This window comes from Pseudorca crassidens, chromosome 9 (assembly GCF_039906515.1).
Source record: "Pseudorca crassidens isolate mPseCra1 chromosome 9, mPseCra1.hap1, whole genome shotgun sequence".
NCBI lineage: Eukaryota > Metazoa > Chordata > Mammalia > Artiodactyla > Delphinidae > Pseudorca > Pseudorca crassidens.
In genome coordinates, this window is record NC_090304.1 from 25,720,704 (window position 1) to 25,745,207 (window position 24,504).

At 40.1% G+C, this 24,504-nt stretch overlaps 1 protein-coding gene and 1 long non-coding RNA gene across 5 annotated transcripts in view; one reads left to right on the forward strand and one right to left on the reverse strand.

Moving 5' to 3' along the window:
- Positions 1 to 21,035, forward strand: part of LOC137230317 (uncharacterized) — a 30,658-nt gene extending 9,623 nt beyond the window's left edge. The window contains exons 4-5 of the long non-coding RNA XR_010946091.1: positions 17,462 to 17,619; positions 19,711 to 21,035. This is a non-coding gene — a long non-coding RNA (uncharacterized lncRNA). The remainder of the gene's footprint in view (positions 1 to 17,461; positions 17,620 to 19,710) is intronic.
- On the reverse strand, positions 7,297 to 24,014 carry PRRG4 (proline rich and Gla domain 4). 4 transcript variants are annotated; one of them, XM_067749502.1, is made up of 6 exons: positions 23,891 to 24,014; positions 23,091 to 23,203; positions 17,387 to 17,550; positions 15,943 to 15,991; positions 14,801 to 14,933; positions 7,297 to 11,004 (listed from the first exon to the last, which is right to left on the reverse strand). In XM_067749502.1, exons 2-6 carry the CDS (start codon positions 23,191 to 23,193, stop codon positions 10,770 to 10,772), a joined length of 684 nt encoding a protein of 227 aa, XP_067605603.1. In that variant the 5' UTR covers positions 23,194 to 23,203; positions 23,891 to 24,014; the 3' UTR covers positions 7,297 to 10,769. The 4 variants fall into 4 exon arrangements, with proteins under 4 accessions (XP_067605603.1, XP_067605605.1, XP_067605606.1 ...); XM_067749504.1 differs by having other exon boundaries at positions 23,857 to 23,975; XM_067749505.1 differs by lacking the exon at positions 23,891 to 24,014 and adding an exon at positions 23,589 to 23,721.
- Between the last annotated feature and the right edge of the window lie 490 nt (positions 24,015 to 24,504).

A 24,504-nucleotide genomic window follows, 5' to 3' on the forward strand; every position in this document is an offset into this window, starting at 1 on the left:
GGCTTCCCTGGTGGCGCAGTGGTTGAGAGTCCGCCTGCCGATGCAGGGGACACGGGTTCGTGCCCCGGTCCGGGAGGATCCCACATGCCGTGGAGCGGCTGGGCCCGTGAGCCATGGCTGCCGAGCCTGCACATCTGGAGCCTGTGCTCGGCAACGGGAGAGGCCACAACAGTGAGAGGCCCGCGTACCACAAAAAAAAAAAAAAAAAAAAAAAAGTCCACAGATTTGAATGAGCACTTGATAAAAAGAAGATATGCAAATAGATAATAAGCATATAAAAAGATACAAAAATAAAAAAATTTTTAAAAAGATACTCAAGGGCTTCCCTGGTGGTGCAGTGGTTGAGAGTCCGCCTGCCGATGCAGGGGACACGGGTTCGTGCCCCGGTCTGGGAAGATCCCACATGCCGTGGAGCGGCTGGGCCCGTGAGCCATGGCCACTGAGCCTGTGCGTCCGGAGCCTGTGCTCCGCAACGGGAGAGGCCACAACAGTGAGAGGCCCGCGTACCGGAAAAAAAAAAAAAAAAAGATACTCAATATCATCAGTCATCAGGGAAATGCAAATTAAAACCACAATGAGATACCACTACATTCCACCAGAGTGGATAAAATTAAAAGACTGCAACAGCCAGTGTTGGCAAGGATGTGGGAGCCACTGGAAACTTCATACGTTCCTGTTGGGAATGTGAAATGGTTCAACCACTTTGAAAAATAATTTGGTAGCTTCTTATAAAGTTAAACATACGCCCATCTATTACCAGCAGTACTACTCTGAGGTACTTACCCAAAAGAACTGAAATTATATGTCCACACAAAGACTTGTAGAAGAATGTTCATAGTAGCTTTATTCACAAATACTATCAACAGGTGAATAAACAAATTGTGATATACCAATACAATGAAATACTATTCAGCAATAAATAGGAATAAACTACTGGTATATGCAACAATATTCTGCTGAGTAAAAGAAACCAGACACTAAAGAATACATGTCATATTATTTGATTTAGTATATAAAATTCTAGTATAGGCAAAATTAATCTATAGTGACAGAAAATAGGTTGGTGGTAGCCTGAGGCTGGAGAGTCAGGGAATTGATAGGAAAGGGGCAGATGGGAAATTTCTTCAGTTGGGATGATTGCTACTTGGGTGTCTACATTTGTTAAAACTCATGGAACTGCTCGGTGAAGATGGCTCCATTGTATGGCATGTAAATTATACACCAGTGAAGTTGTTATATGTGTAAAAAAAAATCAGAGAATACAAAAGTGCTCTTGGAAATTAAAAACATGACAATCTAAAAATGTTTAATTTAATAGAGTTAGAAGTTAAAGTATAAGAACTTATGCAGAAAGAAGAATGGCTGGAGGAAGAAATTGGAAATAGTGGATCAATCCAGAAAGTCCAATATTCAACCATTAGGAATCATACAAAAAGTAGAGAAAACTGAGGAGAAGAAAGTGGCAAAAAATTATACAAGAAAGTTTTCTAGAATTACGGGGCACAGAACTTCACATTAAAAGGAGGCACTTGTTGCCATGAACAATAAATGAAAACCAAGGCCCAGAATTGTGAATTTGAGATCACCAGGGATAAGAAAATTTGCAAGTTACCAGAGGATGAAAACTAGACCTCAGGAGACAAGAACAAAAACAGGGAGACCAGTGTTATGAGTGAATTGTGTCCTCCTAAAATTTTAGATTTGAAATCCTAACCCTTAGTATCTCAGAATGTGACTGAATTTGGAAATAGGGTCTTTAAAGAGGTAATTAAGTTAAAATGAAGTCTTTAGGATGGGCCCTAATCCAATATGACTGGTATCCTTACAAGAAGAGGAGATTAAGACAGACGCAGAGAGAGAAGACCGTGCAAAAACAGAGAGAAGATGGCTAATCCACAAGCCAGCTAGAGAGGCCTCAGAAGAAATCAACCCTGCCAACACTTTAATCTCAGACTTCTAGCCTCCAGAATTGTAAGAAAATAAATTTCCATCGTTTAAGAAAAAAAAAAAAAAAAGGTTTCCCGAGGGAAATAAATATGTCAAGAAATGGAATCAGAACACTGTTAGAATTCTTAATGGTGATTAGATGCTAGAAGATGTTAGAGCAATATCCACATTATGCCAAGTAAAATGATTTTTTAACCTAGAACACTACACTTAGCTAAATTATAAATCAAATTTGAGAGTACAGAAAACATTCAAGTTCATGCAAGAATGAGGGATTTGATCCGCTCTTTTCAACTACTTTTCCTTTGGGCGTGCCTTAGCCGGCTAAGGAATAGGACCAATTTCTCAAATTGTTCTCAATATTATAATCTCTGATATAAGTACTTTAATCTGTTTAAAGCTACTTAATGCTAGGAATTGTTGGAAAATGAACAAGAATAAAATGAAATGAAAATGGTAAATAATGAAACATTACAAAGTTTTCAAAAGCTGTAATACTACTACTATTAGGTGTTAACTCACGTTTACATAAAACTTTGCAATTGAAAGACTTTTAACATGGTCAGAAGAAATGAAAGATCCTGTAGAGCAGTGGTCCCCAACCTTTTTGGCACCAGGGACCGGTGGCTTCCTGGAAGACAATTCTTCCTCGGATGGTGGGGGCAGGGGATGGTTCAGGCAGTAAAGCAAGCGATGGGGAGAGACGGGGAGCAGTAGATGAAACTTCAATCACTCGCCGGCCGCTCACCTTCTGCTGAGCAGCCCGTTCCTAACAGGTTCGCATTCTGGTCCGCCGCCCAGGGGTTGGGGACCCCTGCTGTAAAGTAAGCGTTTGGCCTAGAGACTGACACATGATAGATCCTTATGGTGGACACACCCTAAGGTGATCCCCAATGATCTCTCACCTCTGGTATTCAAATCTTTGTAGAATCTCCTTCCTTAAGTGCAGGTGGAAACTGCAACTTTGTTCTAACCAACAGAGTATAGCAAAGATAATGTGATGTCTCCCTTGTGATTATGTTACATTACATAAGGCTTTACTTTGCTAGCAGACACACTCTAGCGATCTCTCTCTTGGCTTGATGAAATAAGCAGCGGTATAGAGGAATCCCATGTGGCCGGGAACTGCTGGTGGCTTCTAGGAACTGCAAGTGGCTTCTGGAGCTAAGGTTGGCCTCTAGCCTCCAGTCCATATAGGCCTTCAGTTCTACAGATGCAAGGAGATGAATTCTGCTAACAACCTGACTGAGCCTGAAAGTGGATTCTTCCACGACACAGGCTGCAGATGAGAACACAGCCTGGCCAACACCTTGAGTGCAGCCTTGTCAGACCCTGAGAAGAGGACTTGCTAAGTGGTGCCTGGACTCTTGACTCATAGAAACTGTGGGATAATAAATGTGTGTTTGTTTGAAGTCGTCAGATTTGTGGTAATTTGTTATGCAGCGAAAGAAAACTACTACAGTGCTCAACAAATGTTAATTGATTTGAAATGAGGTTACGTCTACTGTCTAATCGCCTTCTTTCTGACCATCCTCTTGGTTCTGCATTGTTTAACCCCTGCCCCACGTCATCTGGTTTGTGACAGGAGATTCTGATTGATCTTGCCGCCCGCCTTGGGATGATTCTTGATGTCTGAAGTAGAGAGCTGCTAGTTTTTCTGCCCAATATCCGCTTGCCCCTGATTTAGTAACAGCATCATCTTCTTTTAGGGAACTCTCTCTCTCCAACTTCCAATCATGGTATGCTATCCTCTGGATACAGGGTGGGTACATGAACCAGGCCTGCCCACTCATTGGCCTAGCTAAGGTCATGTGACCCAAGCATGGCCAGTTAGAATCTTGATGGTAACCTGTGGGCTTTGGATGGGAGAAATTGCTTCTCTGCAGTCACTAAGCAGGTATAATGTAAGCCTGTGGCTGTGCCTTCCCCTGAGAATGGAGGAAGCCTGTGGGCAGCAGGACAGTGTTAACACAAAGAAGCAGATTTTAGAACTTGAGATATTAAGTCCCTGAGGACAGTTCCAACTGCAGACTTCCCAGTTTTGTAGACCAGTTTGAATTAAGTTTTTGTGACTTTCAACTAGAGTTCCGACTTATATAGCGTCTTTTAGCCTCTGCCTCCTAATCTATTTACCAGTGACCCTGACATCATTTCTTCTGGTCCCTGAGTGAGAAAAATACGCTGAGTCAGCAATGGACTTGACAATCCTGCATTAACTTTGTAAGGACATTTCTAATCACCCTCACCTTCCAAATCTCTCTGGTTTTAGCCCTCAGAGTTGTCCTTCTTAAGCATATTTAATAAGCTGTTAGGACAGGTTCTATCTTTAGATGAAATGTGGCTACTCCACCTAGTTTTTTAGAGTTTGTGTCTGTGTTTCATTATCTTGTCACAGCAATCAAAATCTAGGAGATATATACATATATATTATAACATTTTTTTAGAGATTCATATATTTTGTTTTTGTTTTTTGGCTGTGTTGGGTCTTCATTGCTGCGTGCGGGCTTTCTCTAATTGCGGCAAGCCAGGTCTACTCTTTGTTGTGGTGCGCAGACTCTTCACTGTGGTGGCTTCTCTTTGCTGTGGAACACGGGCTCTAGGTGCGTGGGCTTCAGTAGTTGTGGCACACAGGCTCCGTAGTTGTGGCTTGTGGGCTCTAGAGCACAGGCTCAGCAGTTGTGGCACATGGGCTTAGTTGCTCCACAGCATGTGGGATCTTCCCAGACCAGGGCTCAAACCCATGTCCCCTGCATTGGCAGGCGGATTCTTTTTTTTAAATTAATTAATTAATTTATTTTTGGCTGCATTGGTCTTTGTTACTGTGTGCAGGTTTTCTCTATGCGGCGAGCGGGGGCTACTCTTTGTTGCGGTGTGCGGGCTTCTCATTGCGGTGGTTTCTCTTGTTGTGGAGCATGGGCTCTAGGCACGTGGGCTTCAGTAGTTGTGGCTCGCAGGCTCAGTAGTTGTGGTTCATGGGCTCTAGAGCACAGGCTCAATAGTTGTGGCGCATGGGCTTACTTGCTCCGCGGCATGTGGGATCTTCCCCAAACAGGGCTTGAACCCAGAACCCCTGCATTGGCAGGTGGATTCTTAACCACTGTGCCACCAGGGAAGTCCGAGGATATATTTTTGAATTTCTTGAAATTTTACTTATAGACTTCACCTAGTTAAATATTACATAAAACACATAACGAAAACAATACACTCTTTTTTCCTACTCTTCAACAGAATATAAGGAAGTATTTAAAAAAAAAAACTTTCAATTGGTCCTAAGAAAACTTTTTGTCATAAAAGTAATTTTTTTAAATTAATACTTTACTTTTTAGAGCAGTTCAGAGCAAAATTGAGTGGGAAGTATAGAGTTCACATATACCCCATCCCCACACATGAGCAGCCTCTCCCACTATCAATATCCCACATCAGAGTGGTACATTTATTATAATTGATAAACCTACATTGACACATCATTATCAGCTAAAGCCCATTATGGTTCATTCTTCATGCTGTACATTCTATGGGTTTGGACAAATGTATAATGACATGCATCCACCATTACAGTATCATACAGAGTAGTTTCACTGCCCTAAAAATTCATCCTCCACACCCACCCCCTCACCCAATCCCTGACAAGCACTGATCTTTTTACACCTCTGTAGTTTTGCCAATTCTAGAATGTCATATAGTTGGAATCATAGTTTGTCGCCTTTTGAGATTGGCTTTTTTCTCTCAGTAACATTCATCTAAGTTTCCACTATAGTCTTTTCATGTCTTGATAGCTCATTTCTTTTTAGCAATGAATAATATTCCATTATCTGAATGTACCACAGTTTATTCACCTACTGAAGGACAACTTGGTTGCTTTCAAGTTCTGGCAATTATAAGTAAGGCTGTTATAAACATCCATATGCAGGTTTCTGTGTGGACATAAGTTTTCAATCCATCTGGGTCAGTACCAGGGAGCATCATTGCTGGATCAAATGGTAAAAGTATGTTTAGTTTTATAAGAAATTGCCAAACTGTCTTCCAAAGTGGCTGCACCATTTTGCATTCCAACCAGCAGTGAATGAGAGTTCGTTTTGCTCCACATCCTCACCAACATTTAATGTTGTCAGTTCTGGATTTTGGCCATTTTAATAGGTGTGTATCTCTTTGTTGTTTTGATTTGCAATTCTCCAATGACACGCTGTTGGACATGTTTTCATATGCTTACTTGTCACCAAAATATCTTTTTTTTTTTTTTTGCGGTACGCGGGCCTCTCACCGCCGTGGCCTCTCCCGCCGCGGAGCACAGGTTCTGGACGCGCAGGCTCAGCAGCCATGGCTCACGGGCCTAGCCGCTCCGCAGCATGTGGGATCCTCCCGGACCGGGGCACGTACCCGTGTCCCCTGCATCGGCAGGCGGACTCCCAACCACTGCGCCACCAGGGAAGCCCCTAAATATCTTTTTTGGTGAGGTATTTGTTCAAGTCTTCTGCCCATTTTTAAATCGGGTTGTTGGTTTTCTTACTGTTGAATTTTGAGACTTCTTTGTATAATTTGGATAACAGTCCTTTATCAGATGTGTCTTTTGCAAATGTTTTCTCCTAGTCATTACCTTGTCTTCTCATTTCCTTGATTAAAGTAATTTTAAGGAGTATAAGTATTAACATTTATGGATTATTCAATTGGATAAAAAAATTTAAGGTGGTCTAAATGTTGAACATGAAGTTATGTTTAATAATAATCAGTTTAGGGCTTCCCTGGTGGCGCAGTGGTTGAGAGTCTGCTTGCCGATGCAGGGGACACGGGTTCGTGCCCTGGTCCGGGAAGATCCCACATGCCGCGGAGCGGCTGGTCCCGTGAACCACGGCCGCTGAGCCTGCGCATCTGGAGCCTGTGCTCCGCAATGGGAGGGAGAGGCCACAACAGTGAGAGGCCTGCGTACCGCAAAAAAAAAAAAATAAAAAAAAATAATCAGTTTATTTATGTGTATGATACATAGTATTACTTGTGTTTCTCTTATGTTGGAGGTACTATTACTCCTATAATTTAGTGTAACATTACTATATTTTTTTGATTTTTAATTTATGTATAGATATAGGTCACAGAAGTAAATTCAGTTTTAAGGAGTAATATATTATAAATTTGCTTCAAACAATATATTAAATATTAAAACAGTGTTAAGGAATATTGCACTTTCACAACTGCAACTAAACTGTTTAGAAAGCTAGCACCACTGGGTGAAAGATACATACAGCAATACCATGCTGTAAACATTGTTTTGAAAACATGCAACATGTTGTTCACATTTAACTCATATAATTATATGCCACTATATGAAGAATGTTTAATTGAAACAAGCAACAAATATTTACTTAGCATAAAGTTTATTCACATGTATAAAAAGTGTCTGTGATAACAAATCCGTTAAAACCAAAATATAATCAAACCTGTAGGAAAAATATGCATTCAAAAATGGGTTGCTTTTTCCAGATAATGAAAATGCTGACAAATTTGTACTGAATTGCCTTAAACTCTTAAACTGTTAGGGAGACATTTGTAAACGACAAAAAATGTTGAAGGAAACACACAATACAGAAGATTGAAGGCATCATTATATATCATATGTGTTCCAAAATGCTACACAGGCAGGATCTACAAAAGAATCTAGTTTTTAAAAAAATTACAGAAATTCTAGACACTCTTCTAGTAGTATAAATGTCACATACATTTCAAATCAAACTAGTAACTAATTTATTTCACATTCAGTTAGAACAAAAGCAAAATGAATAATATGAAATTAAGCTTTTAAACAGCACTAACAAACTTTTTCTCACTAAAAAATTCTCTTGCACATATAGGAAAAGTACACACATACATAACTTATCTGAGAAATAGGAAAAAATGATTAGAATTTTACAGGCAAACGGGAAACCAGACACAGAGGATGCTGTTGCTCTAGTTTTTAATTGTTCTGAGAATTATCACCCAGCTCTGTATAATCACTCAGAGGGCACAATATTAACAGATGCAAAACTTTGACACAGTCATAATTTGTGCTCTCTTTGATTTTTTTCATCTTGAAAAGAGAATATTCTGTGTAGAATTATCTAGCCTACTGAAGGCATAACCCTATTAATGTGTACTTGTCTTTTTCTAGGCTTATTCCCTTTTCATACCCATATTACATTCATTTCCTGATTGTGATAGAGGAGAAAACTGATATACCTAATTAGAAAGCTTTGTGTCAAAAATAGATTTAATGGTTAACACTAATTTGTTACCCAGGGAAGAAGCACAAACAAAACAAATTAATCAAACTAGAAAACCCACCACCAAAAGTATACAAGGAATAGAAAAGCGTGAATGGGACAGAAATATGTGTCAATAATTTTATATTGATATTTTCCTTTTAATTATTATAAGTATTTGATTATGGTTCTATCACATTTTCTTTTTTATATTTAAAGTATTATGAGCTCAACATTGGATGCTCTACAAATACCAGTTATTTCATAACCTTAATGATAAATTCTAGATTTGTTCAAGTCAGAGCAACAGTTTCACACTTAATGATGGCACATGACAAATCTAGGCTACTGCTGGGGTGACAGGGGTTGTCACAGGCTCTGAAGCTAGATTTGCAGTTAGATTCTTGTGAGTCAATGGGAGTAAACAAGTTCATGGAATATTTCAAATTGTGATTCAATAAAAGATATATCGTATCTTATATATATATTGGGGTTTTTTTGCAGTACGCGGGCCTCTCACTGTTGTGGCCTCTCCTGTTGCGGAGCACAGGCTCCCACCGCGCAGGCTCAGCGGGCATGGCTCACGGGCCCAGCCGCTCCGCGGCATGTGGGATCTTCCCGGACCGGGGCACGAACCCATGTCCCCTGCATCGGCAGGCGGACTCTCAACCACTGTGCCACCAGGGAAGCCCCCGTATCTTATATTTTTATTCATCCTAAGAAACACACGTGTGAGAATACATATACAGATATGTAATATATGCACCTATATACATTTATGTATATATGACAAATGTTTATACATTTCTCATAAAACTTAGTTGTCTCTATTTTATAATTTCATAATTTGAGACAGTGTAATTCTATAGATATGAGATGGGCCTAGAATAGTGTGCTTGTTCATTCTAAACCTAGCTCTCACCAACATGTTAGATTTTGGTCAAGCTATCCTTCTATGCCTCAGTGTGATTGCTAAAGTGAGTAGTTTGCCTCTGACCTTTTAAAGAGGATTAAAATAAGGGCAAAGTGCAAAGTTACATGAGGAAAAGTGCTTATGTAAGCCAAGGTATGACAAATAGTAAAATTTTTATAGGTAACGTAGGTGGCTTTAAAAAGACTTCTTCCTAATTATATCTAAATGTTGCCAGATGATTTCTTTGTAACACGCAACCAAAGAGACTGAAAATATAAAAGGTAAAGTCTTTAGCAGTCTATAATGATTAAGATCTTTCTTTTATCTGCATTAAGATCATGCTGTCTTAAAAGAGAGACATACACTCAAACACACAGTATAATATGATTTATATTTTCTAAACATTTAATTTGGAAGGAATTATCAAATGCATGTGAGTCTTAATCTCACCTGTGTGAAAATATAAAACAAAATACAATTTTATAAATGGTCTTAAATAGGAAAAAAGCAATGCCTGGCAAAAAACATAACAGAATTTTCTATTTCTCAGGAGTATGTTTTTTTTTTGAGCTCCTGCAAAGAGGAAACAAATTCACATATACGTACACACCCACTCAAATAAATTTGTGCACAAACATTCGTTCCAGAAATTTATAGCTTATACTCTACTATGTTCTTAAGGGGAGACTGGTCATACATACAATTAGAAGAAAATACAAAATATAGGTCAAAATGATTACCTATGGTGTTCTGTGTCTAGACATTAAGAGATACAGGGGGTTGCTGGTAACTTAATATTATTTTGATAGCAGAAAAGTAAATTACTTCTTCCAGGTTCTCCAACTATTATTTATAAAATTCAACAAATTTTCCAGATTAATAGTTATAGTCAATACAGACAACATAGCAATGAAAATGGGTGTGTCTACTCATCATTAATATGCACAACTTATCAAGTTGTCACTCCTAGATTTGAGGCCTGTACCTTTATTTGGTGGTGTAACAACCCTTTCAAATCTGTAACATTGCAACCCTGTTCCCTCTGAAGAACTAACTCTCTATCAAGTATTTGTTTGGTTTTTTTTAAAGAAAACTATTGACCCCACTCCCCATAATATGACTGATAGCAAGAGTTCACAATAAGAACGTGCAAAATATGGTGAATGCTATGCAATAATTTAAAATAAAAAAACAAGTGATTATATAAAGGCCACCAATTTATATTTAAATGCCAAATTCTGTGAAGTATTTCCAACCAAAAAGAAATCCTAAAAAAAGAGTAGGTCAAATATTATGACTTGGGATAATCTAATAGTTAGAAATTCTTACCTTTTTAGTATTCAATACAAGAAATCTACAAACTTCTTCTGTACAGAGGATACAGATAGTTCCCCAGTTGTAGCTGTGACACCCATAACAGATTTTTTGAACCATTAAAAGGAACAAAAAAGTGCTCTCTTCTTAACTGCAAAGATACAAAGTTCCTTATCCAGCTGATTATGATCAAGTTTAGGTCCAGGATGCTAACAGATCTCCAGTGGCATAGTACACGTGCTTGTTCCTCCTTTACTCTCTGCAGTTTGTCATAAAGGGCTGAATCGACATGTCTTTTTGGTTCAGGGAAAACAAACCATTTAAATAATGTGAATGTCCTATATCACCAAGACAACAAGGTGGGCTTAGCGAGATGGGAGTGACATAGATTTTTTAAATACCCTAAACCCTTTTGCTGGCCCAGGATATGGTGGTGGTGGCGAAACATTCTGTTTTCTGGTCAGTGCCATTGCCTGTTCATAAGAAGGTAATCCTGTGTCCTCCACTGAAGGTGGCAATGGAGGCAAGACAGCCTCCTCAGGTCTTCTGAAAACGATGGAGGGAGTGTGTCTGCCCCTTCTTGCGTAGGTGGCTGAAGAACTAAACAGAGACAGCATTGAGGTCTAGGAAAGGCAGCATTTTTAGGTTAAGATGGCAATATTAAAAAATCCAACATTTTGATACAGGTGAACCCAATTTATTTTTATTGTTTTAATTTTTTGGCCGTGCTGTGTGGCTTGTGGGATCTCAGTTCCCCAACCAGGAACTGAACCCAGTCCATGGTAGTGAAAGCACTGAATCCTAACCACCAGACCACCAGGAAAGTCCCTGAACCTGACTTATTAATATAACAACAGTTTTATTTTACCCATAAACTCTGAAAGAATCTTGATATAATGGAAAGATCAAGAACTTTGAAGTCAGTCATGGGTAAGAAACAGGATCTTGTCATTTCATAGCTGTGTGACCAGAGGCAAGGTAACCTAACTCAGCTTTCCTCCTCTATAAAATGGGGATAACAATAGCTACCTCAACAGAGATGTTTTGTGTGGATTGAGAAAGATGTCTTACGTAAAGCATCTAAGCAATGTCTGGAACACTGTAACAAGGACTCAAAACACGTGAATTCCCTCTTTCTCCTGCTCCTGAATTAAAATTTTCTCAAAGTATGGTGTGAAACCAAATCCAGGCTTTGTTGAAAGGCAGCATAACTCCAAGCCTAGGAAATTGATGCCACAGAGATAATCACAACAGCGATGCCCGTCTCTCTCTCCTCTGTTCCCCACTGAATCCCTGCTGCCTGGGCCAACCCTCCTAAACAGGACTTCTATCATATCATTCTTCTCCGCAAAAGTCTAACCTGCAGCCTACTTTCTACTGAATCAAGTTCTAACTCCTGTGCCTCCTTTTCAAAGCCTCCCTTATTCTGGCCTCACTTTATTTTATAGCTCTCTGCTCTTGCCAAGGTAGCCTCTTTACTCTCCTCTGTATGTGCAATGAATTCTATGGTCTATCTCTGTGGTTTCACCTGCATTGTTCCCTTTCTCAGATTATTATCTTTTCCCCATTGATCTCCATTGATTTAAGTCCAACAATTACAAAAAAAATTTTTTTAATTAAAAAAAAAAAAAGGCCTAGTTCAATATGGCCACTGTTTTCACAAAACTCTGTCACCTATACCACCAGCCAATGAAATTTGAAATGCAACACAGGTCTGGTGTTTTGAAACTACATTTTCCCTTCTCACTTGTGAATTACAAATTAAAATTTAGACATTAGTAAATTGATCTGTTTAGACTGTGAAGTTGGCTGCCTATGAAGCATCTATGCCTAAATTAACCTCTTATAGTTATGACTAATAAGATAATTAAAATGTATAGGTAATCCCCAACCTCTAGTCAATATTTGCAGTATTCTTCCCAATAAGAGACAGCTTAGCAGACCCAAAATACTGCAAACTTTTGCAAACTGAATCAATCAATTTGCCCCTTAGAATGCCTTTTCCTTTGGAGGTTATAATGAGATCTGGAACTGGACGGAAGGAGAGAGGAAAATTGCAGAGAGAAGAAAAGAAAAAAATCTGTGTAAATCTAGGAACTGGATAATCAGCCCTTCAATAGTTGAGAGGTGACTGATAGCCTCCGAAGTTTACTTAGAGGAGTCAACACAATTCCTCCTCTGTCAGAAACCTGGAATGTATTCATGGTAGGCTTGTCACTTGCCACATTCATTAGCTTGTGACGAAAAGTTCTACTTGTTTGTTTATAGGAAACAGGAGAGACAGATGTTTTATTTGAAGAGATGAATTTTTCCACGTTGACCTTCAAAATTTAAGTTACAGGAACAATATAATTATATTAAAGTCATTAAGTGTCTCCACAGTGATTTCTTACAAGATTCAAATCAGAAAGTATGCACCAGGAACATCTCAAATAAGCTGACAGCATTATATTATGCCTGTTTTCCTCCATAAAATATAGGGACTAAGAAATGAAAAGATCTTGTTTCCCATTTCTTGGCATGTTTTTACAGAGGAATGAGACGAACTATTCTAACAATGATCTTATTTTTTACTTTTTTCTTTTTCAAATATTCCTCACCCTTCCCCCACTTCCAGACTTGCAAAATGTAGAAAGAGAACACATAACTCTGCTGCAAGAATTTCTTGGGACAATTGATGAATGGTACTTTACTAAGTATTTAAAAGTTAACCTTAACACAAGTGAATGTCTGGTTAACCTAGTTTGAAATGTCCCCTATAAAGGGTTTCTGTGAGAATCAAAGAGAGACAGTAGATGTAAAAATGACCTGTAAACAGTACAGCATTATACTGTACTAACATTAAGTATAACTAAACTTTTAAAATAAGAGATATCCAGGTTTTCAAAATTTTATAACAACATACATAGAAAATATGCATAATAATGCACCTCTTTATTCCTCGTGTCTTTGAATTCTGCTTCTAACCTCATGCAGGAAAGAAGCTAGAAGGTTTCAGAGAAAAAAGGCATAAGGTAAGAAGGTGTAGTGGTGCAGAAAAGTAGAAAAATGAAGAAAAACCGGAAAGAGGAGAGAAGACAATGTCGAGCATGAGGACACTGAACAATGGCTGTGCTCACAGACTTTGAGGGAAATTACTAAATGTGAGGGCATACAGAGACTTTTTGGGGAAAATACTATAAATGGGGTGGAAAAGAAGGAAAGATAAAAGGCAAGGAGAGTCTTTAAAGACATATTTTCCGATTTCTTCATTAACCTGTGAGTTTCCAGGTATGCTGCAGCTTGTGGAGAAGGACATATTGAATAAAATCTTAGTCAAAAGCCCTAGAAAACAGGAAGAACTTGCTCATTTCCTGTCTATTAAGTAAGGGAAACCTCTCAGCTCAAAACATAGTGGCTTAAGAAAAATTGCACAAAATTTTCCTTATCTTCTCTCACTTTTCAAAATTTTATAGGATTTACAGAAGTCTCAGACAATCTTCTTAGTCCCTGCCCATGATCACATTAATGCCTCAGGGAGTTGTTCAGGAATTCCAGCTTGGGGATAGAATTACACTATACTTTGCCCCTGTCCTCTGCCCGCTTTGCTGGCATGTCCTCCTCTGCACCCTTACTGTAGGCATCCTTTAAGACTCCGTCACTTGCCTTCTGTCCTTTCATCACACTCAGAGAACTTGCCTACTCTCATGGCTTCAGCTTTTATCCTCCAATGGATTTATCTTAATTCCATATCTGTTGCCCTAAACTCTTACCTTAACAATAAAGAAGTTGTTTTTATTATGGTAAAATACGTGTAACATAAAATTTGTCGTTATAACCATTTTCAAGTGTACAATTCAATGGTATTAATTATATTCACAATGTTGTACAACCATCACCACTATTTCCATAATCATTTTATCACCTGGTTACCATCATTAGCTTCTTCATAGAATTTGAAAGTGTAAATAGGGATATATAAGCATTAATTTCGATAGCCTGTTTCGCATGTGGTACTTTTTGTTGAATAAGGTTAGTTCTTCACTTTCTCATCTCTACTTACAGATAAGATAATAACTTTTTATTCTAATAAGGATGTTGAGATTCTATTATGCAAACAATTATGGCCTTTATGAAGCTTTACTAATGTGCTGGAACTCAGTTAATAGTAATGTACCAATGTTGGTTTGTTAGTTTTACAAATGTACTATGGTAACATAAGATGTTAACAACGAGGGAGCTGCGTGAAGGACATAAGGGAACTCTCTGTGCTATCTTTGTAACTTCCCTGTGTATCTAAAATTATTCCAAAATCAAAAGTGTATTTTAAAAAAAAGGCAGCCATTTTTTTTAGCCATTTAAAAATGACAGTATAGAACATATAATAGTAAATTAAATATTTTTATTTGGTACTTACCCTGGATGTCGTTGCCTGTTACACTTAGTGATACAAAGATAGTAACCAAGTAATCCAAAAATAACCAAAAATATTCCAGCAGCAATTAGTCCAGTCAGAAGGCCCATAACATCGATTTTTTCTCTGTTAGCATCTTAAGATAAATCATTAAAATAACATGAATATAACAACTGAAAAGCACCACCTATGATTTCAATAAATTCAACGCTGGGTGTAAGCATGCTATTAGGCATCTAATAATTAATACTGATTACTTTTAAAAGTCTGTGCTAGAAACATGACCAGAAAAAATTTAGATACACTTCCTAAAAGCCCTAGCTCTGACTTCATTTATTTTTAATTTTTTTAAGTTTTTGACCACACTGTGCGGCACGCAGGATCCCCAACCAGGGATCAAACATGCGTCATCTGCACTGGAAGCGTGGAGTCTTAACCACCGGACCGCCAGGGAAGTCCTTAGCTTCATTTATTTTAAATGTTATATTAAATGGATGAAAGTCAACACTAAGTGGGATAAACATGTTCTTTGTTCAACTATACACATTTTGGTATTAACTACTAAGATAAATGTAGTAAGCAATTCTGGTGTAGCTATGTAATAGTCTCCCTATAGCTGGGGCCCTACCTAGGGGGAATGAAAAAAGAGCTGTCAAACACAAACAAAACAAAACAAAACAAACCTGACTAAAAAGCAGCTAGAGATGATAAATGTAGATAAAATAAAGGATCTCCCCTCTCTAGGAGTTACTTAATTCTACCTAACAATCCTAATTTACCTAGTAGCGTAAGTATTCCATTTACTTGTAATGGTAAAAAAGAAAAAAAAATTAAAATAGTTTACTATTTGAAACTAATAGAGTCCTACTTTTATTCTGTGCAAGTCTTGACTTAGCTGGACTGTTTAAAATAGCATTAAGCCTATTATCTCATTTCCCTACTATCTCACCAAACTTGATTTTCAGTGTGTAAATAGATGAATGTGGCCTTCTCTGTCTTAGATAGCCCAGTGTATAACTGAGAAATCTTCCTTGGCTTTACAAAGTATGTATGTTGTGCAACAACCAAACTCAAACAATGAAACTAAAAATGTACTATGATAGAGGGTGGGAAAAAACATGAAAATTGATCAATTCTTGCCTTACCTGATTCTGTGGTTGGTCCTTTAATTGAATATTCTTGCCAAAATGCCATCTAAGAGAAAGGTAAAATTTCCAAGTTTGTTTAATTTCTTTATTGTCATTTCATTTGGTCTCAATGACCTAGACTAGGGGTGGTAAACGCTTGGCATGTGCCACAGGTAGGATACTAGTTCATTCATGCTGGAGGGCGTGACTCACTCTAATAAAGTACTGCCATCCACCACTGTTTCTTCCAACTCTGGAATTGGTCAGGGGATTATTGCCAGTGCTAGCTCTCTACTACTGTGCGCTGATAGTCTCCCTTCACCTGCCCAGAGCCCTCACTCAGGCATCAGGGGACACTATCGCATTAGAGAGTCGATGAAAGTAGCAGAGGTGGAAGTTGAAGCAGGGGACTCATTATCATGTTTGAAAAGGAGTCTGATTTTTTTCTACATTAGATGAGCCTTCAGTCTCCTAGGAAATTTTATTGAAAGTTATTTATTGATTTGGAAAGACATCCCTGAGACTGTTTAAGTTCAGTGTTACTTGAGAGAATGGAAGCCATTTTTAAGGAACTGTGATAAAATTAGAAAACGGGTTTGTGAAAAACAATAGAATTTCAACAGGCACAACTACAACGCAGAGTAGACTTTCTTTCCCTTCTCAAGTAGATGCAGCAGATAATAGCAGGGAATGGAATCTGGGCACAATTTTGGAAGAAAAAAGAACTAAGTTTCAATAACACCTGCATTTAAAGGATACCTAGAGAGGTTCTTATTGACCAAAGAGTAAAATGGGATTCTTGAGGAAGGGGAAAAGGAGCTGGGGTTATTTAATCTACAAAAAAGTGAAAAATCTGGGTCACTTGTCATTCTTAAAGAATATGCCAGATTATAACAGGGACAGTGCTGGCTGTTTGTTTTGTACCTTTTCAGGATTAACAGATAGGATTTAATTGTATTTTAAGGGAGAACTTCTAAAGGTTTATTGCCAAGCAATAAAATCCTGAATGCAGGGACTATATATCTTATCTTCAGTCTCTAGCAGAGCACTTGGCACATAATAGGTCGTCAATAAGTACTTGAAATATAAATACAGTAATCAAAAATGGTAAGTCCTAATAGAAAAAATTGCTCTGAGTCTTGAATGACTGAAGCCTGAGTCAGAGAACTAACTAAAATAATATCCTGAAGTTTAATTCACTCTGCTTCATTATTGTCTTTGAATATCATAATGTTAAACACAGAAAATCACGACATAATTGATAATTTGATAATTACTATAAGCCCAGTTAAGTATAAAGCCAAGTCTAAATGGGCTAATTACAATATAAGAAAGTAGAAAGAGATAACAGGTATACAATCTGAATTCTATTTAAGGCACATAATCTCTACTGACTGAAAGTGCCACTTCCTTAAGTACAATTTAATAGATGTCTAGCCAATTAACATATCAACCAAATTACCGTTTTATCTTCATCCACAAAAATTTCTCTGGCTTCCTCATAATTACAAAGTTCTTCTCTGCATTCTCTTTCTAGGTCACTGGAAGTGAAGAGCTCCAAATCAAATCTATTATATAGGAGGTGTCTACGTATGAACAAGTTTGCTTCTTCTTTTGATGTAAAGACTAGCAAAAAAATAGAAAGATTTCAAACACCGATAAAAAATAAGGCAGAAAATTCCTGTTTTAATTACGGTAAAAGCATATAGTTCTTTTGATCTGGTTAAATTATACCAAACTTTCTTGTGTGGTTTTAAAATCTGACAAAAAGAAATATCATCAGTAAAAATAATTCCTGCTAAATATGAAGTACAGATACTAAAAAAATTCCAGAACATACTTGAGTAGATTATGTCCGAAATTATCAGCATAAATAAAAATTATTCGAGTATCACTTTTTCCTCTAGACAATTATTTTTCCAATAAATGGCAGGCCAGACTATTCTATTTCTAAAGTGTTGGTTTCCTATTATCTTGACTGAGAAAAATTAGTCTGGTGTAATGGACAGAGTACTGGACTAAGAGTTAGAAGACAGACTCTTCTTTTTGATTTGGCTTAGCTATCAGCTATATCCTGGGATAAGTCACTTATATCTCTGGGTTGCCATTTCCTGAAACACTTTTTTTTTTTTTTTTTGGCTGCACTGTGTGGCATGCAGGATCTTAATTCCCTGACCAGGGATCGAACCCATGCCCCCTGCACTGGGAGTATGGAGTCTTAACCACTGGACCTCCAGGGAAGTCCCTGGGTTGCCATTTCCTCATCTGGAAAACGGGAATATGAACTAAATAATAACTAAGATCTCTTTATGTTTTAAAATTATAAATTCATACATTTATATTAAAATTGTTCTATCAGGTTTATACCAAAAAATTTTAAACTTCTAAGCTAATAAAATCATAAGTTAATTATAAGATTAATTAAAAGCCATTCAGTCCCTCCCAAAGGAGTAGCTCCCTCCACTCAGCCCCTAAACATGTGTCTACAAAGTTTTATAAGACTCCGTCTACGTGTGCATGTAGGGAAGGTAAATGGTAAACACCATAGCTAAGCACAGGTTGACACAAAACCAAAATATCCTACCAAGGCAGTATTTTCAAAACCTGAAAACTTCAAACTCGTTCTGGTGTCACACAAAGCTGAAGTGATCTTGCTCCAGATCATATTACTGAGACTGGAATTCAGAAACTCTCTGAGAACTACCCCAACTGCTTATAAGAATTTAAAAGTCTTGGTATTTCTCACTGCTAACCATTACTAAAGGAAGAATATATTAGAGTGGGCAACTGAAAGATGGATCAAGACTGACGACAGGGACTTCCCTGGTGGCGCAGTGGTTAAGAATCCGCCCGCCAATTCAGGGGACATGGATTTGATCCCTGGTCTGGGAAGATCCCACGTGCCACAGTGCAACTAAGCCTGTGCCACAACTACAGAGCCTGTGTTCTAGAGCCCACGAACCAAAACTACTGAGCCCACGCACCACAACTACTGAAGCCCACACGTCTAGAGCCCGGGCTGTGCAACAAGAGAAACCACTGCAATGAGAATCCTGCACACCACAATGAAGAGTAGCCCCTGCTCACCACAACTAGAGAAAGCCCGCGTGCAGCCAAAAATAAGACCTAATGCAGCCAAAAAAAAAAGACTGACGACAGTGCATGGTCTGGAAGACTAATACTAATTTGAGAGTGACCTCAGGTTGGCCATTTATTCTTAGCCTTTGAGAACAGTCACACCTTGGCCAAGATATTTTCCTTACTAATCAATCACTTTTCCAAGCAGGTCTTAATCTTAACAGAGCTGGATTTGTCCGATACAGTAGCCACTAGCCACATATGGCTATTGACCACTTGAAATGTGGCTAGTGTGAATTGAGATGTGCTGTAAGTGTAAATACACAGGGGACTTCAAAGACATGGTTTAAAAAAATATGAAATATCTCAGTGCTTTCTATTGCTTATATTTGGAAATACTGGGTTAAATATTTTGGATATATTAGGTTAAATTAACTACATTATTAAAATTAATTTCACCTTTTTTTTTTTTTTACTTTTTAAAACATGGCTCTAGATAATTTCTTATGTGGTTTGTATTTTATTTCTATTGGCCAGTGCTATTCTAGTGTATTCATTTCTATGTTAGAAATAACACATATGAGCTATTTGAACCAAGGGGGAAGCCAAAATGGGATCATTGGTGATAGATGTTTTGAGAAATATTCTAAAGGGTAGACCAGTGTGATAAAATATTTTTGTTCTTTCTTCTTCTTTGTCTCCTTGTAGATTTTACACTACCACCTAATGGAGACAGAATGAAAAATTTTCCAAGTCTCCATCATCTCTCACTGGGATTCTTGCAATGGCCCTCTAAGGCAGGGGTCCCCAACTCCCGGGCCATGGACCACTATCGGTCTGAGGCCTCTCAGGATCCGGGCGGCACAGCAGGAGGTGAGCAGCGGGCCAGCGAGCGAAGCTTCACCTGCCGCTCCGCTCTCCATTGCTCCCCATCACTGGTATTACTGCCTGAGCCATCCACCGCAACATCGGTGGAAAAATTGTCTTCCAAGAAACTGGTCGCTGGTGCCAAAAAGGTTGGGGACCGGGCTTCCCTGGTGGCGCAGTGGTTGAGAGTCTGCCTGCCAATGCAGGGGACATGGGTTCGTGCCCCAGTCCGGGAAGATCCCACATGCCACGGAGCGGATGGACCCGTGAGCCATTGTCGCTGAGCCTGCACGTCCGGAGCCTATGCTCCACAACGGGAGAGGCCACAACGGTAAGAGGCCTGCGTACCGCAACAAAAAAAAAAAAAAAAAAAAAAAGGTTGGGGACTGCTGCTCTAAGGGCTCTCCTTGTCCCCCACAGCTACACTGGTTTCCAATGTGCCTGGTTCTCTCCTGCCTTTGAACTTGCTGTTTCCTCTAAATAGAACTTTCTTCTTTCACTCTGCTCTCTCACTTCCTTCAGGATTTTGTTGAATGTTACCTTGAACCCCATCCCCACTCACCCACCTCTGGCAATCCCCATCTCCTACTATATTTTGTTTTTCTTCATAGCACTTATCACCATCTGGTGTTCTGTATGCTTTACTTACTTGTTACCACTCTGTTCCCCTAGCTAGAAGGAAAGTTCCATTAAAGCAAAGGATGTTGACACATAGAGATGCCAAAAAAATTACTTACAAAAATAAATGGATGAACTTGACTTCCCTGTAGTGGGAAGGAACTCTTGGACCTAAATTCTACCAGTTGAAGCAATTCAGAGGTATAGTCCATTACTCAGCTTGGCATAGGTTTAAAATATTAAACCAGTAATGAAGTAACTCTGAGCCTGCCTAACTTAGCTATATTGTACTTACTACATGAAATCTAATTTCAGAATGGAGAATTAGAATCTGCCTCTGTATTGCTACTTCTCAGGTACGCCCAGATCTTTACATTTTATTGGCTAGAAAAGCAGTGCCAAATTTCTCATTGTCGGTCTCCTATTCAAGTCAGTTTTCTGAGTTATAAAATGCCCCTGCCCTCCAAATGGGACTTTCAATTTAAAACGAAAATAAAAAAGCAAGTCATAAATATTTTTCTTGTTCCTGAAATGATATTTATGCCAACGAAAATGCCCTCCAGGAGGGGCTGCTGTTTACCACTTCCCTGAGTGTGAAAGTTCTGATTCAGTCCATGGTTGACCTTACACTTTCAGTGCCTTATCAAACATCTTCCTGCCTCCCTTATGATCTTAGGAGAAATACTGTCCTTTGTTATTTGGGTTCTAAGTAGCCCTGGATTTGCTTTTAATTGAAAGAGGCAAACTTCCTTGCCCCTGGAGCATCCTGAACTTCCAGCGAGAGTTCCTATTTTCCCTCTGGCCGTTGCTGGAGGATGCACTGGCCTTTGCACCTTTGTATCTGCCTCAGATTGTCTTTCCATCTCTATCTCCTGTCTTAGACCATCCTAGGAAGTTGCCTGTGCATTCCCCTATTTTAAGTCCACCAACTGAGATATTCCATTTTCCTCCTCTCTCCTGTCTCCCCATGCTTTCTAAATAAATTCTTTTTAGGTCATTTCAACCCCACCTTTGGGCTTTATCAGAATGCAGCTGAAGGTCCTTTATTTTCCTAATTACTTTTCATATCTACATTTATTATATCTCATTTGCAGATAGAGAGCACTGGCTTCTGTGCCATACAACTCTCCGGAGACAGAGTTACTGCTAACTCACTCTTTCCTCTGCTCTTGAAACTCTCTGTTTTAACTTCTGTCACAGAGTTTATGGAGATTATCAGTTTACACCCTGCCTCTCCCACTAGATGAATTAGTCCTCCCGGTCAGGATTACAATCTTTCATTTCTACATCTCCAGTGCCTAGCAGAGAGCTCGGCACATAGTATATGTTAATAAAGAGGTTATTACTGAACAAATCAGCTTTTTAAATATACAGGATTCTTCATTTACATTTCCCACAGCTATCTCCAGCCTTCTGCACTCAAGTATGATCTCTAAATTCCTTCCATAGTTTGTGATGTCCTTGAGACTGTCTTTTATGCTGTATCGTGTGAATGAATGAGTACACTCCCAAGCATTCTGGAGATCAGCATCTGGTCCTGCTGAGCATGGATCATCCACCTTATGTATGAGTGGACTTACATATATGGTGCAACTTGGGAGGCACCAAGAAGGATTTCCTTCCAAATCTCCCCCATCCCACTGGCTAGCCTATCCAATTGCCTAGAATTCTGCTGTCAGTGTTTGATTCCTTCAGGTTAAGATACTGCCCTATCTTAACACACACACACACACACACACACACACACACACACACCCTCCTAGAAGGTTTGAGACACTAAGCTGTATTAATCATTAATAAGTCATCCAGGAGTATTAGTGTCACAGATCCTTCCCAAAAGAAAACAAGAGTAGGATCTGATGAGAATGAATAAGGGACAGGAATGTGTGGAGAGGTAGATCCAAAGCACTGGCACTGGGTAGGGAAGCACAATGACTACGCAGGGAGAAATGAAAGCCATTTTTTTTTCTTTTCTGTTTTTTCTGGTTAGGCTTTCAAAATATGGGCAGAAATCAGTCTAAGACCTGGAGTCCACAAGGTATGGAATTCTAGGTTAGCAAGCCCCAAACCTAATCTTCTCATACCTTCTGACTTTACCCAGATAACCAGGCACTTAAAAGTTAAAAAGGACCTCAGCGATCATTCCACTCCCCATCCCCCATCATTTTACAAGCTGAAAGGGGTTAAGTAACTTGCCCAGAGTCTCCTAACACATCCGGACTAGATCCTGGTCTCCCTGTCCATCTTTCCAGGAAGAACTGGAAGAATTATGCTCATAATTACCACAATTACCACATAGCTTCATCTAGAAAAATGGCACTCACTGATTTTCAGAAGTTGAAATAGGTTTTCCATTCAGTTAACCACCAACCTGGTTTTAAATATATACTTAGCAAAAGTAACTCACAGAAATGAATGTGTATAAATTGCACTTAACATAACAAACCACAACATTACCAAATAAACCACAAATTAAAGGACATTTTAGTGCTTCTATGATTGATGGGGGCATGTAGTTTCAAAGACTGCACTTTCTGGTTTGAGCTCTGTAATCCGAGTCGGGTTTCCAGGAGGGTTTTCCTGGAGCCGGAAGCCAGGCTTACCTTCTTCTCCCGCATGCCTCAACTCCTCTTTACTTCTTGTGCGGTGAGGGAACGCGAAGGTAAGTATGCGCAGTTGGCTGAGTAGCACCAGGAGTGTAAACATAGTCTGGCAACTGTCAAACAAACCGAAACAAACAAAATAACCAACAAAAACCACGTCAAAAAAGGCCCCGGCTCAGCACTTTGAGTTCCTGTGGGAACTGAATCACCTACCTGTTGTGCTCAAAGCCACCGCGCGACTGCGCCCCGCGCGCGGTTTCGGTCGCCGGCGTCCGACCCGCGCCCGGAAAGCAGCCCCGAGAGCGTGCCCGGGGACAAATGCCGCCTCCGCCCTACCCCTTGCCTCCCCACCCCACCCTCCGGACTCTGCAGACGGCAGAGCGGGCACCTATCGCCGCGGCCGCCCTCTGCTTTCCGTTGGAATCGAGCCCGGTCCGCCGAGGTGGCCCCCTCCGAGTCGCCCATTCCCCGTCGGGGCCGAGCCGCCGGGCCCCGCACCTGCAACTCCGGGCGCATGTTCCAGCAGCTCCCAGGCCGGAGCCTCGTGCTTGGGTAGTCCCTGCGGCCGCCAGACCCTCCGTCTCGGCGCCCCCAAAACCCTCGCCTTGCTCTCCGCAGGGCCGAACTGGCCCGCACGCTCGAGGAAGCGCCTGGGGTCCGCGGAGCGCCGCCCTGGCCGGCACGGGGACGCGCGGCGCAGGCCCAGCCTTGATCCCGGGAGGCCGCGGAGCTGTGGGAAAAGGAGGAAGCAGCTCCTTGGGAGTACCTGGCCGCGCTCCTCCTCCCGGGGGCCGGCTCACCTGCGGCGGGCGGGCAGTTGGCCGGTGTCTCCGGGGAGCCGTCCCTCGCTGTAGCTGTCGCCGTCGCCGCCGCCACTTCTGCCCTGAGCCCTGGGCTAGCCCGGCCGCCCGCAGCCAGTTCTGGCCCCGCCTTGGCGCGCGGGGGGCAGGTTTGGGACTGGTTTCTAGATCCCGCGTCCTCCGCCGACTCAGGGGAGCGTGTTCGACTCCCAGTAGCTAAGCAGAGCACCCCCCGGAGCGTCCGGGGCTTTTCGCTTTGGGTTCCACTAGGCTAGGGGCTCTGTCTTGAGACCTTAGGTCTCAAAGGGTGGTCCGCGAAGGAGAGCAAAACATTCATCGGAGAAGTACTATGAACTGGGAAGTGACCTTAAAAATTAATCGATTACGTTGGTTCTTAAATCGTGGTCCCCTAGGTCTGGGTCATCTCCAAGATCCTTTCAAGGGGTCTCCGAGGTCAAAATGATTTCTTTTATGGTACAAAGACATGATTTGCCTTTTTCACTCTCATTCTCTCATGAATATACAGCGGAAATTTCCAGAGGCTCTTTGACGTGTAATGATGTCATCACTCAGCTAACAGGGTGCCTGCATGTGTATTGTGTTTTCCAGTATTT